General features: G+C 44.4%; 1 protein-coding gene across 2 annotated transcripts in view; it reads left to right on the plus strand.

Moving 5' to 3' along the window:
- The first annotated feature begins 6,353 nt into the window (after window positions 1-6,353).
- Window positions 6,354-19,549, plus strand: part of LDLRAD3 (low density lipoprotein receptor class A domain containing 3) — a 172,204-nt gene continuing 159,008 nt past the window's right edge. For both annotated transcript variants that reach the window (XM_038764405.1, XM_038764406.1), the window contains exon 1: window positions 6,354-6,580. In XM_038764405.1, coding sequence (XP_038620333.1) covers window positions 6,523-6,580 — 58 coding nt within the window. In that variant the 5' untranslated portion in view covers window positions 6,354-6,522. The remainder of the gene's footprint in view (window positions 6,581-19,549) is intronic.

The following is a 19,549-nucleotide window of genomic DNA, read 5'->3' on the forward strand; positions in this document are numbered from 1 at the left end:
ATATATATGTATATATATATATCTATATAGATATCTATATATATCTATATAGATATATATATATATCTATATATATATCTATATATATCTATATATATGGGTATATATATATAGATATAGATATATATATATACGGGGCGGGGGGCGGGGGGAGAGAGAGAGAGATAAAAGAATGAGAGGGAGACCGAGAGAGAAAGAGAGAAGCAGTATGGTGTTGTGGATAGAGCATAGGCCTGGGAGTCAGAAGGACCTGGGTTCTAATCCTGGCTCTACCATTTGTCTGCATTGTGATGTAAGTCACTTAACTTCTCTGTGACTCAATTAACTCATCTGTAAAATAGGGGTTAAAATGTGGGTCCTATGTGGGACATGGATTGCATCCAACCTGATTAGCTTGTATCTACACCAGCATTTAGTATAATGCTGGCACATAGTAAGCGCTTAAAAAATACCATAACAAAATTATTGAGCCTGAAGATGCTAATTGAACAGATCTTGAGTTAGGTGTCATGCATTTAGCTTTAATTCTATTTGTTCTGATGACTTGACACCTATCCACATGTGTTTGTTTTGTTGTCTGTCTCCCCCTTCTAGACTGTGAGCCCGTTGTTGGGTAGGGACCATCTCTATATGTTGCCAGCTTGTACTTCCCAAGCGCTTAGTACAGTGCTCTGCACACAGTAAGTGCTCAATAAATATGATTGAATGAATGAATGAATAATCAAAAATGCTGGAATGAGTCAAGGTCTCTTTCATATCCAGTTTCTAATACAATGCTCACCTCTCAACTCAGAAAACATAAAACCTCAGCCTATGAAACCAAAATGCAAATATGGGACACTCATTGCTCTCCCTTTCTAAGTCCCATGAGCCCTCTTGGTTTGCTTCTTCCTGGACAGCATGAACCCAGATAGTCAGGTTCTTCCCCTTTCTTCTCAGGAAGGGGCAAAGGCAAACCGTGAAGCTTCTCCCCCATCCAAACCCTGATTTTTAACTCTACCTCTGCCACCAACCCCAAGATAGCCTTGGTTTCTTTATTTTGGAGAATCCCCACCATGCCCCCCTCCAAAAAAAAACACCCAACAAAACTAGCCAACAAATAGGAACAGGTGTCAGAAAAAGGGTTCTTGGACATTGTCTGACCTGACCCTATGAAAACTTAAAATCAATAAATTTAAAGTGTCTCCTTTGAAATGAAGAAGTGTGGAAAAAAAAAACCTGCCCAGGTGAGGAGTCCTAAGAAAAATAATAAATTATTAAAGCAGGATTAAAGCAGAGGAAGTAAGGAAGTATCACCAGATTAAATATTTTCATTTTATTACCTTTCAGATGAGTTTCCCAGCTGTCATTATTAAAATTTGTTAGATATCTGTGTGCATGTTGGTTGAGAGGGATTCCGAGCTGAAAGTTCTGTGATGTGTCACTGATGCCTTAAGTGACTTTAACCAATTTCATTCATTTCTGTGACTAAGAGCAGGCAGGGCAGGGGATGGGGCCTGAGGAGGTAGAGTGACTTACCATACATCAGAATGTCAGTTGTGCTCTGCTGCCAGCTGTTGCCTTCTCTGGGCCACTGCTCCCCCTGGAGACCCCTTCAGCCCAAATCTGAGCATTGTTCTGAGAGTGGGGTCGGGAAGGAGGGAGGAACAGGGGACAGCAGTGGCATTAAAGCCTGGTTCAGGTCGGCACATTCTGTAGGGGGTCCAGTAGAATGAAAACAGTGAAAGCACCACCTCAGGTTGTCCATCTCACTAGGTGGGTGCCCTGCTTGGCCTGAGGCTCATCCCAATTGCACCACACAAACCCTCCGCCTCTTTTTCAGGCCTGCTTCATCTTAATTTACCTACTGCAATATTGAAATAATAATTTAATTATTTAATTTCAGAAGGTAAGTACCAGATGCTTCCATTTTCATTTAACAAGCAGATTTCCTTGACTATTCCTTTTCCTTGATCCTCAGCAAACTTTATAATATTGACTTTATCATATTAAGACCACTTCCATGTCAATCAATTAATCATAGTTATTGAGGGCTTACTCTGTGCAGAGCATTCTATTAAGTGCTTGGGAGAGTACAATATGACAATATAACAGACACATTCCCTGCCCACAGTGAGCTTAAAGTCTACAGGGATGAGTTTAAGGTCTAGAGTTTACAGTATAAACCAGTAATTCTAGAGCTTAGTCTACAGTCCTAGGCAGTTAGAAGTATTTTACTGAGCTCTTACTGCGTACAGAGCGCTGTACTAAGTACTTGGGAGAGTACAATGTAATAGACACATTTTCTGCCCACAAAGAGCTTAGGGGGGAGACAGACATTAATATAAATATATAAATAAAATATAAATAAAATAAAATAAATATAAATACATAAATTACACACATGCATTTCAGTGCTGTGGGGTGGAGATGAATAAAGGGAGCAAGTTAGGGCAATGCAGACGGAAGTGGGAGAAGGGGAAAGGAGGGCTTAGTCAGGGAAAGCCTCTTGGGGAAGATGTGCCTTCAATAAGGCTTTGAAAGCAGGGAAAGTAATTGTCTGTTGGATATGAGGAGGGAGGATGTTCCAGGCCAGAGGCAGATGTGGGCGAGAGGTTGGCAGTGAGGTAGACGAGACTGAGGTACAGTGAGAAAGTTAGCATTAGGGGAGTGAAATTTGCAGGCTGTGTTGTGGAAGCAGAGTAGCCAAGTGAAGTAGGAAGGGCAAGGTGACTGAATGTTTTAAAGCCAATTATGAGGAGTTTCTATTCCAATGGTGAGGAGTTTCTATTTGATGCAAAGGTAGATGGGCAAGCACTGGAGGTTCTTGAGGAGTGGGGAAACATGTCCTGAACGTTGATGTAGAAAAATGATCTGTGCAGCAGAGTGAATATAATCTGGAGTGGGGAGAGACAGGAGCTGGGAGATGAGCAAGGAGGATGATGTAGTAATCAGTCCCATGTCTTACGAGGGCTGCGAGCTATGATCAGTCAGAAGGCGGACAGAGCTGAAAGTCACTTCATACTTATGTAGTTTAGCCAAGAGTGTTCCAACCAGAACCATGCCTTTACTTGCCACATTAAGCACTCTTAGGCAAAGTTCGATGATTCTTTTCCAAGTGGTAAAATTACTTCTGTTCCGTTTAATGAATGTGGATGATTTTCCTGACTTCAAAAGCCTGGAAAAAATATCCTTTGAAACTGGGCTAAAGGGCAGTGTAAACATCCACCCAGTTACGTTTTTTGGTAGAATTGCCCTTTGTTTCCAAGGGTAAAAAAAATGACCCTTTTACAGAACTTTCTTGAAGTGATAATGTAATTGAGACATTAGAACAAATAAAGCAGCATCTTCTTTTTTAAGATGAGAAAACGTCCGTCTTTTCAGGTGAGACCAAACCTTCACGAATAAATGTCAGTGGCTCTCTTTCCACAAGCTAGTGACTGTATTAAACTTGAATTAAAAGAAACCTACTTGTTCCCAGAAGTATATTTTTGCAGGTGAGTCTGACAATTTGAATATAGAAATACATGGCAACTTTTGGTTGATTTAAATTTTGCTAGTAGACTCTGATGCTCAGCCTTCTTGTGGTGCAATAATTAGAGGTAACCTGAACACTTTCCTGGGAGTTGGAGTTTATTACAAAACTAATTCAGTCTCATTTGATTTGCTGTGCTCTCAATAAGCTCCACAGCCCGAAACTCAGTGGACATTTCTTCAGAATGTGCATTAAATTTGCCCTAATACATAGAGAAATCATTTATTTTAAATCAATTCTGGGCTTTGGGAAATTTCTGGTCATTATTGGAAAAGTGTTGTACTTCAGAAAAGTATAAGCTTTACTGAACCGCTGAAAGAAAGTACACTGAAAATGAGTCACAAGGCTATACTGATGCGACTTGTACATACAGTAGTGCTTTTGCCTTAGTGCTGATCTTGACATATGTAGGCATTTGCTTCTCAAGGCTCTCCATCACCTCGCCCCCTCCTACCTCACCTCCTTTCTCTTCTTCTACAGCCCAGCCCTCACGCTCCCCTCTCTGCCGCTAACCTCCTCACTGTGCCTCAGTCTCGCCTGGACCACCGTCAACCCCTGGCCCACGTCCTTCCCCTGGCGTGGAATGCCCTCCCTCCACACATCAGCCAAGCTAGCTCTCTTCCTCCCTTCAAAGCCCTACTGAGAGCTCACCTCCTCCAGGAGGCCTTCTCAGACTGAGCCACCTTTTTCCTCTCCTCCTCCTCATCCCCCCTGCCCTACCTCCTTCCCCTCTCCACAGCACTTGTATATATTTGTGCAGATTTATTACTCTATTTATTTTACTTGTACATATTTACTATTCTATTTATTTTGTTAATGATGTGCACATAGCTATAATTCTATTTATTCTATTTTGACACCTGTCTGCATGTTTTGTTTTGTCGTCTGTCTCCCCCTTCTAGACTGTGAGCCCATTGTTGGGTAGGGACCGTCTCTACATGTTGCCAATTTGTACTTCCCAAACGCTTAGTACTATGCCCTGCACACAGTAAGTGCTCAATAAATACGACTGAATGAATGAATGAATCAATGATGATTCAGTGACCCTAGACACCTAACAGCCACACACAATGATCTCCTGTTCTCTCTAGCCAAATGCTCCACATGCTTTTGCCCTCTATTGCAGCAGAGTGGGCAAAAAATTTACACTAGGACTTATTGCTTCTGGAGATCCCTAGTGTGCACAGGGGATAAAACGCTGGGGGGAAAATGTAAAAAAGAAAAGAAAAGGGAGGAGGGAGTTAAAACATGCCCTGAAGCTCAGAACTTGTGAGCCACAGAGAGCTCACATTTTCTGAAGCGGGGATCAAGTTTCTTCACTTTTAAGGAGCCATTTTTAAGGTTCCTCTCTTTTTTCTTGTGGGTTCTCTCTGCCAAATAATGGATTTATAACCCTACCCTGCTTTGCTTTTTGATATTAAAAAGTACTTATGTAAATATTAGTTACATAGCTTAGCAATTAGCACAGCATCTTAAACTCTTTGGGGAATAGGTGCCCTGTGGGACAGAGGTTGTGTCCGATCTGATGAACTCATACCTGCCCTAGTGCTTAGTACATAGTAAATAATAATGGTATTTGTTAAGCGCTTACTATGTGCTAAGCACTGTTCTAAGCACTGGGGTAGATACAGGATCATCAGGTTGTCCCACATGGGGCTCACACTTTTAATCCCCATTTTACAGATGAGGTAACTGAGGCACAGAGAAATTAGGTGACTTGCCCAAAGCCACACAGCAGACAAGTGGCAGAGCTGGGATTAGATCCCACGTCCTCTGATTCTGAAGCCCATGCTCTTTCCACTAGGCCACACTACTTATCTTAGTAATTGCTTAATACCATTACCATTATTAACAATAATAAGTTAAACAAATAGTCGAATACACAAAGAACTGTGGATTGAGATTGAACACAGTAAAAGCAATCTCCATTGACCATTTATTTCACTCTTTTAGGGATGAAAGTATCATGGCATTTTGATGGCAGGAAGCTCCACATTTTGGTTAAAACAAAAGGGGCCTCAGGAGAACTGAGATGGTAGTGTTTCAGCGAGATGAGCGCCTCGAAAGAGTGTTCAAAACTTCCTCGGGGACCGGATAAGTTTACTGGTAAAGTGGAAAATGAAGATTCTAGGTGAGAGGCCGGTGACGTCCTAGGTGGGTTCGTCTAGGCCTACGGAGTGCCAGGGAGAAGTTGGCATGTGGTGCCGGGAGTGGGTGGGAGCTGTACAGGCGGCTTACAACTCACAGGCTTCTTTGTATCTTGGGTCCCAGAGAGAAACTTTGGCTCCCACTGAGACCAGAATGACAGAAATCTGCCCAAGAAAACGCTCGGCACTTGCCCAGAGCCGGCTAAGTGCCCTGGCTGGAAGGAGAGGGGGTGGGAAGTGGGGCAGGCGTCCCCAGGTGCATAGGGTTTTTACAAAGGGCAGAAGCCCCAACAGTTCAGGACAATGGTCCCGGGAAACGCGGCGATCGCAGGTCCCAGAGTCAGCCAAGAGGCTTAGAGGCAGGCCCCCCGTGGACCCACGAATCCGAGGGGTCAACTCCCCGGAGAAGGGGATGGAAGACGCCCCCGGACGGAGCTAAGGAGGCTGGGGAGGGGGGCGTGGGGCAGAGGGAGGGGGACACACGGAGGGGAAGAGAAAGGAGGGTGGGAGGGGAAAGGAAAAAGGGGGAGGAGGCAGGCCGAGCTCCGTGCACGAGTGTGCAGAGCTCCGGGAGGGAGGGAACGAATGAGGAAGCCGAGAGGCGGAGAGGGCGGTGGCAGGAATAGGAGGGGAGAGAGAGAGAGAGAGAGAGGGAGGGAGGGAGTGCGTGCCCCTGTCTGGCCGCCCGCCCCTGCCTCCTCCCCGGGCGCCCCTTCGGCCTGGCTCTGCGATCGGGCCGGGCGGGGGCCGCCCGCACCCGGACCCGGACCCGGACCCGGCGGGAAACTTTGCGGGGCCCGGGAGCCGGAGCCGGGGGCGTGACGGAGCGAAGCCGCCGAGACGGGAAGCCGGGCCCGCGCCATGTGGCCGCTGCTGGGGCCCCTCTGCCTGCTCCTGAGCGGCAGCAGTGCCCCCGGGGGTGAGTAACAATAGTCGTGGTATTTGCTCAGCGCTCCCTCTGGGCTAAGCCCTGTTCTAAGCGCTGAGTAGCGCGGGGGAAGCCGCGAGGAGCGGCCGAGGAGCTCCAACTTCCTTCCCCGGGCTGGCAGAGGGAGCGGGGAAGGAAGGAGTTTCCAACCCCGGTTGCTCCCTCCTCCCTCCGGCTCTCGGCCCGGCTGCGGGGCGTCGGAGGGGCATTGTGCCCGCTGGCTGGCTGGCTGGCTGGGTGGGGTTTCCTGGCCGGTCCGGAGGCATCGGAGGCTGCTCGGCCCTGCCCTCCCTCCCTCCGACCGTCCGTCCATCTCTCCGGCCATGGGATCATCCGCTCGGGAGAAGCCTGACCCCCCCGGAACTCCTCCACCCCTCCTTTACCGCGCTGTCACTTCAGTGTGGGTAAAGGCACCTCTTTTAGTAATAATGATGGTATCTGTTCAGCGCTTAATAATAATAATAGCAGTGACATTTATTAAGCGCTTACTATGTGCAAAGCACTGTTCTAAGCACTGGGGAGGTTACAAGGTGATCAGGTTGTCCCACAGGGGGCTCACAGTCTTCATCCCCATTGTACAGGTGAGGGAACTGAGGCCCAGAGAAGTGACCTGCCCAAAGTCATACATCTGACAATTGGGGGAGCCGGGATTAGAACCCATGACCTCCGACTCCCAAGCCCGGGCGCTTTCCACTGAGCCACACTGCTTCTCTGTGCCAAGCACTGTACTAAGCGCTTAACCGATGTTTGGCTATGGCATCTTATTGTTGGGTAGGGACCGTCTCTGTATGTTGCCGATTTGTACTTCCCAAGCAACTAGTACAGTGCTCTGCACACAGTAAGGGCTCAATCAATACGATTGAATGAATGAACCAAGTTCCATCATATATGACCGTGATTGCAATCACATAAATACTGTAAATTAACGTTACACCATATTTACTTGTTTAAAAGGCCACTTTATCACCTCCTTCCTCGTCTGTCTCATCTAATTTAGTGGTTAAGGTGTGGCATAAACTCAATGTAGGGAAGGGTATGAACAGGAAAATGTTTTTACTGAATGGTTAAACTCGAATCCAGACCCCGCACCGAGGTGGGCGGGGGAGATGGGGGAGGGGGAGAAGAAACCACCCCTTGGAAAATTAGGGAACCTCCACGTGCCCTCCGTGTCTTTTTGCCTCCAAGAACAGGGATTTGCCTTACAGTTGACATTGCTCCTGTTAGAGCTCTCACAGGTCAAAGACTGGTGCCAAAAGACTTGCTCTTTACTTCTTTGTTCGTTTACTTGTATTGATGGCCCTCTCCCCCCTAGACTGTGAGCCCGTTGTGGGCCGGGATTGTCTCTGTTAATTGCTGTATTGTACTTTCCAAGTGCTTAGTACATTGCTCTGCATGCAGTAAGAGCTCAATAAATGATTGAATGAATGAATGAATGCTCAGTGTTTAGCATTTTTGTATCTCCCCCTTAGCAGGTTGAATCTTAATCCTATTTGGGTTTGATCTTTATTATTGTTATTAATTATTATTATTAATTATTATTATTATTATGGTATTTGTTAAGCACTTACTATGTGCCAAGGACTGTTCTAAGTGCTGGGGATAGATACAAGGTAATCAGGTTGTTCCACGTGGGACTCACAGTCTTAATCCCCATTTTACGGATGAGGTAACTGAGGCACAGAGAAGGTAAGTGACTTGCCCAAGGTCACACAGCAGACAAGTGGTAGAGCTGGGATTAGAACTCACGACCTCTGGCTCCCAAGCCCGTGCTCTTCCCACTAAAGCCACGCTGCTTCTCAAAATCTTTGACATGGGAGTGGGAGAGGACTTTTTCCCTAAATATCCTTGTTTCAGTGAACCTCTCCTTTTTCCCTTCCCCACTCTCTTTTGTTTACAAACTGATCTCCCGTGCTGGCAGTTAGCCAAGTTATCATTTTGATACAGTACTGCTAGCCCTTCACGTAAAGGTAAATAAGTGAGTCTTAAGGAGATTTCTTGTTTTTTCTTTGATGGGCCTGTACATTCAATCCTCTGCAGAAACTTGGATTCCATGGTTCATTCAGTAGCTTGTCACACTGTTCCTTGCTCCTGATGAGAGGAGCTGTGTCTTGCCCTTTGAGATGGCAGTCAGGCAATCAATGGCACTTACGGAGTGCTTGCTTTATGCTGAGAACTGTATGAAAAGAACACTACAGTAAGGGTTGGTAGACACAGTCTCTGCCCACAAGAAGTTTATAATCTACCCTGTGAGACAGATATTAAAATAAATTGCAGGTAGGGGAAATAGTGGACTATATGGTAATATCCGTAATTTGCGAGTCCTTTTTGTGTGGATGTGCATTGTGTTGAGCAGTTAATTTTGGAAATTCATAGGTAACATTGGGGATGTGGGTGTTCTAAGGTACATTAACTTCATCTTATTATGCCTTGCCATTTTGCAAAATTCTGGCAGCATTTTCCATTAAGCTCAGGGCCACAGGTTAACACGAGCTAGGGATCAACCCCAACTGCTGCAGTTGGTCTGAAATCCCCCCCTTCTCTCTGCCTGACTTCATATGTTTCCACCCATTTGCTCCATGACATAGAGGAGAAGAACTTTGGGTTTCTCTCCCCATTTCGTAACCTGTGGAAAACTACTGCAGAGAAGCTGTAAGAGGTTTCCTTCAGCAATGTGAGATCTTGGGGCTTTCTTGGGGCAAAAACCTTAACATTCCAGGGCTTTTGAGGTAGAATCCTAGAAATGCGGAGGCAAAGCCATTCATTTTCTTTTTGGTGAAGTGGCAGAATGAACTGTATATATTGGGGACTTTCTAGACCAGGATCATGGAATCAACCAGCATGCAGTTTTTCTTGCTCTTGGGGAAGGTCTTCATGAGCTTAATTAAAAAAAAAAAAAAAAAAAGGGTTAGTTCCAGGGTGATGACTAAGCCCTGCGATGTCATCTTTACAGTTCAGTAGCCTCTCCTAGCTCTCTGTGCAGTATACTTGATTAAAAGCTGTGGCATTGGGCAGGACCCTACAAGAGACCTTGTGGGGCATACATTTCCTCAGAAGGATTTTCTTGGGGTTATTTCTAATGATGTTCGTATGGGCTTATATTTGTCTTAAATGGGCATGTGTATCCAATAAGTAGGAAGTTGGTTAATACCGTTCCCTGTGTTTAGCCTGGGGGGAGGGTGTGAGTGTGATTATGTGCGTGTGTGTAGTGAGGGAGAGAGCAGGTATACACACTTTAGTTCCTAATGTAGGTCTAAGCCCATCATGGGGTCTTTTGACTGATTTTTGTCCTTTCAGATATGCCATTAATTTTGGAGTGTATGTGTGTAGTTTAAAAGACCCCGTGTAAGGTTCAAAGTACCTTCCACACTGGTTATGTTTGTCTTGGACCAAATTATTGGTATAGCATTCTGGGACTGGACATACAGTATAAGCATGTCCACAGAAGGACAGTTGAAGTGACTTGATAAATGGTTCTCCTGGAAATTTTTGGAAGCATGGTTAGGGAACATTTGAGAATTGGGAAAAAATCCAGAAAAAACAAGTCGCTGTGGATTAAACCTATGTCCCAAACTGTGTGCTAAGAAAAATAATTGGCATTTAAACATGTCTTTTCCTCTACCATTTGTGGAAAAAAACCAGGTATACATCTACTTAAAAAAAAAGATTTACAGAGTGTATGGCTTGGCTACATCCAATCATATAAGTGAAAAGTGAGTTTTCCCGGAAATGTAACTGTCCTGAAAATGTGTGAAAAGTCAGGGGTTGGTGGAAAGACTGGGTGGGGCCTACAATGGCAAGGGAAATATTGGAGGGACAAGGAAATGTTTTCATACAGGAAAGTCTTTCATGCCAGGGAAATGGTTTGGAAACACCTGGATTGATGTAACCTCACTGATATTTTCAGCAGGTGGTTTGTGACGAGAAAACCTCCTGGGAGTGGATGTGAGCAGTAACAGGGTTATAAGCTAGCAGTCTGTCTGTATTGCCTGGAAGAGACAATACTTGTTTGAAGCAAACATGTCCTTGAAAATATTTGGGGAAACAAAGTTTGTTTGAAAACTAAACATTTGTTTGTCTAAACATTGGCTTTGTTTAGAAATCGTTTGTCAGTAAAATCCCAACAGCAAAGCAGACGGTAGAAGGCATAGAAAATATTGTAAATGGTCTCTGTTTGAGGGTGAGAATCATCAACAGTTCCTCTGAAATTATTCTAGAGATGAGGTTAGTTTGGGGGGGCTAATGTGATCAGGGCAAATGCTCAGTTCTCTGAGCAGAACCTCCTAATAGCCACTGCCTACGTGTTGCTGCATTTCCGATATGTTTGTTGTGTGATCCTCAGAATGTGGTCACAAGGACAGGAGGAATTGGAATACTATCCATGCTGGGTTGTTAGAGTACCTCAGGTGCCGAGACCTCTCCTTGGTAATGACTTCCTGGTGGCGTGAGTCCATACAAAATTCATATGTTGCATAAACATGCATGTATAAAATCCAGATGCCAATTAAAAATTCAGTTGCATTGACCATGTTCCCTACCCTCTCTTTGTTCTTTTGCCCATTTAATGACAGCTGGAATTGTAGGAGTTGCTGCCAGAGCTCAAACACAAAACATACCCATGGGTCCTCAACTGGATTCTCAACAAACAGCTTTAGCATTGGGAAAACTGACACAAAGGACAGGAGATATTTGACAATTGGAAGGCTTTATTGTATTCAATTTTGTACTCGGATTGTATTCAATTTTGTACTCGGGCCACACAGGATTTTCTAGGAGACTGTTCTTATCATTACTGAAGTACAAATTGGTGTTAGGGTGTTCTCTGTTCTGACAGATGAGAGTATTTGTTTTAAAGATGGGCACTGAAATCCTAATCTTAGAAGTCTCCTTAACTTGGTACCTCCTAACATCCCACTCACTCTCACGAGAAAGGTAAAAAAAAAAAGTATTAGCAAAACAGTAAAATATACTGGAAGGGTGAGGAAAATTCTCCAGAATAGGTCTTCTGATGGAATTCTAGTCATTTATAAGCCCCTCTTGATCAATGCAGTATTTCACTTGCACACTGTTCTGCTATAACATCGGTTCTCATTACATGATTGGCTATAGCACAAAGAGAGAAGTAGGGAACGTTCTTCCAGTAACACGATCCACAAGTTGGTGCGAGAAGATTTAGTTTGGAGAAATTGGGTGTGCACATGTGTGTGGTGTGTATCAAGGTATGATGCTGCTATACTTCTTAGCTTCTGTCTTAGCCTTCCTATATTGTGCTGTATAGTTCTTTGGATTTCTCTAGATTTTTGTAACTTTATAGTATTTAATATAGTAAAATGGCAGTTTGTGGCAAAGGATGTGTGGCAGGTCTGTTCATGGCAGGCAAAATAATATAGAAACATATCTTTGACCCATCTACCCCCACCCATTCATTTCCACTGAATCAGTGATTACCATCACATGATTTCCTCTATTATGAGAGAACATAACCTCCACAGTAAAGGAGGACCCCTTGTACTAACTTTTCATGTTATTCTAATAATAATAATAATGACATTTATTAAGCACTTACTATGTGCAAAGCATTGTTCTAAGCGCTGTCAAATGCTAATATGGACTTTTTTTGGACTTAATAGTGTCAAATGCTTACTATGAGCCAAGCATCAGACACAGTCCCTGTCCACACAGTCTTGTAAGCTTTTTCCTGGCTGCTAGTGCTTTACAGTAACAGTGAAGTTTACCAAACCCAGATTACTTTAATAAGGCATTTAGCCCCAAACTGTGGTATTCCTGTTTCCTTTCTGGGTCTGCAGAAACTAAAAACCTGTTCCTCAGAGTGGAGATATATAGCATTATAGGATGGATCCTGAACTATTTTATTTTTGGCAAAGTTTTTTGGTTGTATTTTTTTCTCCCTCCTTTTTAAAAGTCACTTAAAGTCTCATCACGTTTGTCTAGAAGGCTGGGGGTCATGACTTTCCAATACCTCTAGCACCAACACTGTTCATCTCTCAACCTTGTGTAATAGTGTAGGTGTCTTTGGGGCAGGGACTTTTTTTTTCAATTCACTAAACCCCAGGGAAGATTGTAGCCACTTCCAATATTCAAATCAAGTGATTTTCATCCATTATGGAAACTTGACTGAGCTTACCTGGTTAACTTCTGGGTTATATTATATGCTTCCTGGGGGAACGGATATTTCGTTTCACACCAGCTACTAACATCTTAGTCCAGGCATTGGAGATATTTTTTGTTTCTTTCCTGATGTGGAAAGAGCCATGATGGGAGGAATAGGGCATGTGGGCCTGCTCCGGACCAGTAAATCTTGGATGCTGTTTGGAACTCATCCCTTCCCCCATGACTTTTGGATTATGGGGGACCATCCCGCTCCCCCCCCCCCCACTGTCCACTATGTTGCTTTGGGTGCCAGGGGAAATCTGGCACTTCTGCTTCCCCCTCACTCCCCCAGCAGAGGCCCTGTGCTACTTGCATGCTCAGAAGGATATCAGGGGCCCTTTGAGTGGTGGCCTGCAATCAGGGAGTTGTGGCAAAAATATTCTCTCACACATCCCTGCTGGAGGCCATATTCTTAGGTAAATGACCAGGAGTAACATCTGGCTTTAGGCAGGTGAATTTCCATGACTCCTGTGGTTGCTTACTCTTTGGGTGCTGGAGTGTTCCAGTGTCATCCTGAACTAGGAAATCTTTGCAGCAGGCTCTTGCTGCTCAAAATGACTTTTGTTTTGTGAGCTGTAAATCTTCCATCTTCAACTAGCCTGGGTACACATTGAACCTCATTTTCTGTTATGTTGCCAATGGTGAGCCACTCAGGGTCTTGCCTTTCAAAACAATTTCAGAGCCACCAGTATTATTCATGATAAATGGTGATGGTGGGTTGGGGGTAGGGAAAACTGACTTCTTGGGTACTAAAGAAATCAAGACTTATGAAAAGAACACCAAACAATCTCCATTTTGTCAGAAATGTTTTCCATTTTGCCGATAGATTCCCTACCTACTGCAATTCCCAATACTCAAATTCCACTGGCAGTTTTTTTAATGGCATTTATTAAGCGCTTACCATGTGCAAAGCACTGTCCTAAGCTCTGGGGAGGTTACAAGGTGATGAGGTTGTCCCACGGGGGGCCTCACAGTCTTAACCCCCATTTTACAGATGAGGGAACTGAGGCACAGAGAAGTTGTGACTTGCCCAAAGTCACACAGCTGACAAGTGCAGGGCTGGGATTTGAACCCTTGACCTCTGACTCCAAAGCCCGTGTTCTTTCCACTGAGCCATACTGCAGTTGTGATGGATGAAGAACAGTCAGGTTTATTTTCTACCTAATAGGAATCCATGTTTTAGGGAGTTTCAAGCTTCATGGACACCATCTCAGTGAACTTCCTTCTTCCCCGCAAAAAACTATGGCAAGCCCAGCTCTCTGCAGCAGCAGGCTTTGATTTCAAGTCTGTATTTTGTGATGGCCAGTGCCCTCAGCCAAGATCTGATTATCCTTGATCACAGTTGTAAGCCTCTCCTCTCAGGACTCTGAATTTGGCTGTTTGACCTGGTGTTAACAAGGGCTGTGCTGGGCACGTTTGCTGAATTTCAGGATCTTTAGCTGGTCAGGGTGCAAACCCTTGCCATCACCCAGCCCTTATTTACCTCTGAGACAGAGGGCACCCTACTTCTTTCCAACACTTGCACATTAGATTTGCTTATGTCTGAGCCTATGTTTGCACCCAAAGCCCAATCAGTCGTATTTATTGAGTGGATACTATGTGCAGGGCACTGTACTAAGTGCTTGGGAGAGTACAATACGACAAAATTAGTAAACACATTCCCTGCCCTTAACAAGTCCAATATCGGAGGCAGAGCTAGAAATTTAAACTCTTAAGATTTAAGGGCACTACTCTAAACCCTCTGGCTTTGCTCCCTATTAGGTCATGAACAGGAGAGATTCTTTTAATTAGTTGCTTTGCTCACCTGAAGGTGAAGAAAAAGCCAGGATGGCCAGTCCCTTAGCAGTTGCATTACCTGCCTCAAACCAAAGAAACCTCAACTGGAAAAACAACCATTGCTTGTGAAATCTTATCACCTGCTACATGGAAATTCAGAGAGTCAGTCAGCAAGCTGAGGGCCAAATCTAGAATGCCTGACTTCTCCTCCCTTGTTCTTTCTCACACCATGCTCCCCTCCTTAGGAGATGGTAAATTGGCTGAGTCAGCGATGCCGTGATTTGACAGGCATGTAGTGTAGTGTTAAAATAAGGTTGGTCTCCCGCTTTTAAACCTGGAAGTCTGCCATTGAGAGAGGGAGGTAAACACTCTTGCTTACCCTGGAATGGCTATTCCACAGAGCTCAGCTGAAATTTGAAAGTTATGAATGAATAGATTTAGAAGACTAGGAAACTAGATGGCCATGATCTCAGGGGCAGTTGGACATGTGTACGTTGGCAGGACAAGAAAATGGAGTTATGTTGTGGCAGACTCTCTCTCTCTTTCTCTTAATCATATTTATTGAGCACTTAAGAACTTGGGAGAGTACACTGTAACAGAGTTGGTAGACACCCTCGTTGCCCACAACAAGTTTACAGTCCTGAGAGGAAGACAGACATTAATATAAATAAATAAATTATGGATGTGCACATAAGTGATGGGGGGCTGAGGGAAGGGTAAAGTAAGCAAATCCAAGTGCAAAGGCAGCACAGTAGGGAGTGGGAGAAGCGGAAATGAGGGCTTAGTCAGGCCTGTTGGAGGAGATGTGCCTTCCATAAAGCTTTAAAGGCCAGGAAAGTGATTGTTTGTTGACATGGAGAGAGGGCATTCCAGGCCAGAAGCAGGAGGTGGGTGAGAGGTCCCTGGCTAGATAGACAAGATTGAGGTACAGTGAGTAGGTTAGGATTAGAGGATCGAAGTGTGCAGTCTGGGTTGTAGTAGGAGAGCAGTGAGGTGAATTGTGGGGGAAAGAAGTGATCAAGGGCTCTAAAGCTCATGGTAAGGAGTTTACCCTTTTGATGTGGAAGTGGATGGACAGCCACTGGAGGTTCTTGAGTGGGGAAACATGGTCGAACGTTTTTGTAGAAAAATGACCCGGGCAGTAGAGCGATGGAGAAGCAGCATGGCGTAATGGATAGAGCACGGGCCTAGGAGTCAGAAGGTCATGGGTCCTAATCCCTGCTCTGCCACTTGTCTGCATTGTGACCTTGGGCAAGTCACTTCACTTCTCCATGCTTCAGTTACCTTATCTGTAAAATGGGGATTGAGACTGTGAGCCCAACTTGGGACAGGGACTGTGTCCACCCCAATTTGCTTGTATCCATTCCATTGCTTAGAACAGTGCTTGGCACACAGTAAGCTTGTAACAAGTACCATAATAATAATTATTACTATTATTATTAAGTATAGACCGGAGTGGGGAGAAACAGGAGGCAGGAAGGTCAGCAAGGAGGCTGATACAGTAATCAAGGCAGGATAGGATAAATGCTTGGATTAGCGGGGTAGCAGTTTGGGTGGAGAGGTAAAGGGCACTCTCCCAAGTATTTCTTACAGTGCTCTGCACACAGTAGGTGCTCAGTAAATGATCAATTGATTGTCCAAAATACATACTCCTGGATGAGTGCACTGAAATCCTGTAAGACTTGCCTTTGGTTTTAGCCTTGAATCAGCTCAGTGTTTTCCCCAAGTCATTAAACTAATTGGACACAGTTGAAAAATCAGCCACAATCACAAATTTGGAAAGCTGCCCTTGATTTAAAAGGTCTTTCGACTAGTTTGGAAAGTTCCAAGAACTATTAGCTTCTAATTGTGAAGGTGCAATGGGTTAATCAGAAGTAACTGGGCATGGTGGTTTTTGGCTTATAACCTGCCTCTGAAGGCTTTCAAGGTTAGTGTCTTGGTTTTTCTAGCTGTTACAATTAAAAAATGAAACAAAAACGCCCCGATGATTAGAAGTGCGTGTGATTTATAATTGTTCCTGGATGAGAGATGGATAGCGGTTCTCAAGGGAGTCTGGAGTCAGGGTTCTCAGGGGACTTGAGGACTTCTGTGCTTTGCACTATCTGGCTTGAGAGCCAGGAAGGAGCCAATGAGGTTGTTTGTGAACTGAATCGATTCCCCAACAATGAGTTGAGGAAGAGGTGGTGAAATGAGGTGAAGTCTGTGGGGGTGGGGCTGGGGGAGGGAGGGGGTTCTTGCTGGTCAGGCTGTAGATGCATCTGGAAGCACTTTGGAGAAAATATAGTATTAATAAAAAGAATTATAACTCAGAGCAAAGGCTGTATTTTGTGGCTCCAGAAACAGAGGCAGTTAGAAATGATTTGATCCGAATGAAACTGGACAAATAAGCAGCCATGCAGGTGGAAAGAAAAGCTAGTCTTGTTGCTTCACTCTTAGACAGCTGTGGTCTGTTCAAAGCCAATTTGCATTATCAGTGTTATTCTGAGTATGGATTGCAGACACTAATCAATGTTTCATGAGAAAAGGTGCCATTGAGTGTTTTTAAACTGTGGGGCTCTTTGTTGCCAATATCCTTTAAATTAATCTGGATGACATCCCTGGAATGAGATGGGGGTAAACGGAGACAGAGAGGGGAGTGAGGAGTCTGGAACACCGTTAGGACCGCCCTGTTCTTTAATTTCTTGCTGGGGTACTATGTTGGGTGTATGTTGCCAACTTGCACTTCCCAAGCTCTTAGTACAGTGCTCTGCACACTGTAAGTGCTCAATAAATGCAATTGAATGAATGAATACTGGAGAAAGAATTTATTCTGTTTTCATCATCATCATCAGTATTTATTGAGATGTCAACTATGTGCAGAAAACTGTATTAGGCACTGACTAGTATTCAGTTATCTGTCTGTGTCAGTGCTGCCTGCAAGTTAACTAGGGGGAAGCACTATTTTCTCACTCTTTGAGTGTCTGTCTATGAGAGGCAGCATGGTGTAGTGGAAAGAGCACAGACTGGAAGTCAGGTGTCTAGATTCTAATTCCAGATCTGTTACTACATGCCTTTCTGTATGACCCTGGGCAAGTCACTTAAATGCTCTGTGCCTCAGTGTCCTCACCTAAAAAATGGGGGTTCAAAAATGGGGGTTCCTTTTATACTGTGAATGCCAGTACTCAGCACAGAGCTTGACATAGAAGGCCCTTAATAAATGCAATCGTCATCAACATCCCCCATTAGATGATAGACTCCTTGAGGCCAAGGAATGAGCATTTTGCTTTACCTGAACTCTCTCAAGAGTGTAGTACAATGTTCTGCAGATAGCTTTGATTGATTTTTGATTTGAAATTCCTAGTGAGCCCTTGCCTTGTAGGTTTGCCTATACCTCACAAGGAATATGTTTTCCAAGACAGTCTCCCCTGTGTGGTATGTTATTTGTGCCAACATAAACTATCTCGAGAGGGCAGTGAGATCAAGCCTGAGTGGTCTAGGGGCCTGAGAGTTAAGATGGCTAAAGAATACTGGTGCATCCTTGCCCTAACCCGTCCTTCCACCCCTAAAGACCACCTAGGACTTCTATCCACCCTATCTCTGCTCTGGTTAAAGTAAGGAAGCCACTGTTCCCCCGGCCAATGAGATAATTGACATTATTCCGGAAGGCAGGTCTGGAACGTGGTAAGAAACATGAGATGGCATTTTAGAAGGTGTATTACCTATTTCAGGCTCCGAGGGCAGTGGAGCAGAAGTGACCTTGTCTAATGTACTAAATGGCACAAGAATCCAAGAGAGTTACCTCCTGGAAATAATAGTGGAGACCTAGCAATTACCAGGGGGCCTTATTGCCTGAGGTGGTTCTCTGCCTTTCATCCAGTTGATGGTATTTATTGAGCACTTTCCCTGTGCCTAGCACTGTACTGAGTGCTTGGTATCATCAATTATCAGTGGTATTTATTGAGAACTTACTGTGTGCAGAGCACTGAATTAAGTTCTTGAGAAAGTACAAGAGAGTTAGTAGACATGTTCACTGCCCACAACGAGCTTACAGTCTAGGAGTATGTGTAAGTAAGGGAGTAAGAGTAAGTAGACACAATCCTTGCTGTCAAGGAGCTTACAGTCTTTAAGCAGACTCTATATCTCTCCAATCCACCGTTTTCATGTTTTCCATGGAAGTCTTAGGCCCAGAGGTTAACTAGAGCATGATTTACCACAGAGTCCCGAAGAAAGCACCCACCATCTGCCGAGGATGTTATTTAGGGTTTTTTTTTCCAAGTTATTCAGTGGAAACTCCGCCTTGAGGTTTGTTCATGGCTCCCGAGTTACCTTCAGGCCACTTACTTTCAAATTTCCAAGCATTTTCTGTGGAGAGTACCTGTCCAGCTGGAGTGAAGGACTAAATTAACCTAGTCAAACAAAATATGAAAATTGGGGAAGCCACTTTGATCACCTTGATCTGTGTTCAAGTTCCAACTGAGTTTGAACAGAGAGCCACTAGCCCCTCTGATTTCTTAATTGCTGGCCAGGTTCATAGCTCCTCACTGTGCACTCTGGAAGCAGAGAGAACGTTCAATCAGCGAGCCGACTTGAACAAAGATTTCAGCCTAAACTTTTTGTTTTATCTTTGTGTCTGTGGTGCTTCCTTGTGGTTTTTCATTTTCCTGGCAGTGAGCCAGACTTGGAAATATTAAAGCGGACACCAACGGAGGTAAAGGCATCTCCTTTTTGAAAGCAAGCTGTGCAATGCCTTCTGCTGTGGTTTTTTCAGTCCAGTGTGCAGGTTCTCTGTGGGTGTGTGCTCAGGCCTTGCAGTGGTTTTTTTTTTCTTTTTTTTTTTTTTTTTTCCAAAGGGATTTAGGGATAAAACCCAGCAACATGCTTAGTGGATAGAGCACGGGCCTGGGAGTCAGAAGGTCATGAGTTCTAATGTCGGCTCCTCCACTTGTCTAATGTGTAACCTTAGGCAATTCACTTCACTTCTTTGTGCCTCAGTTCCCTCATCTGTAAATGGGAATTGAGACTGGGAGCCCCAAGTGG

This window comes from Tachyglossus aculeatus, chromosome 22 (genome assembly GCF_015852505.1).
Source record: "Tachyglossus aculeatus isolate mTacAcu1 chromosome 22, mTacAcu1.pri, whole genome shotgun sequence".
Taxonomy (NCBI): Eukaryota; Metazoa; Chordata; class Mammalia; order Monotremata; family Tachyglossidae; genus Tachyglossus; species Tachyglossus aculeatus.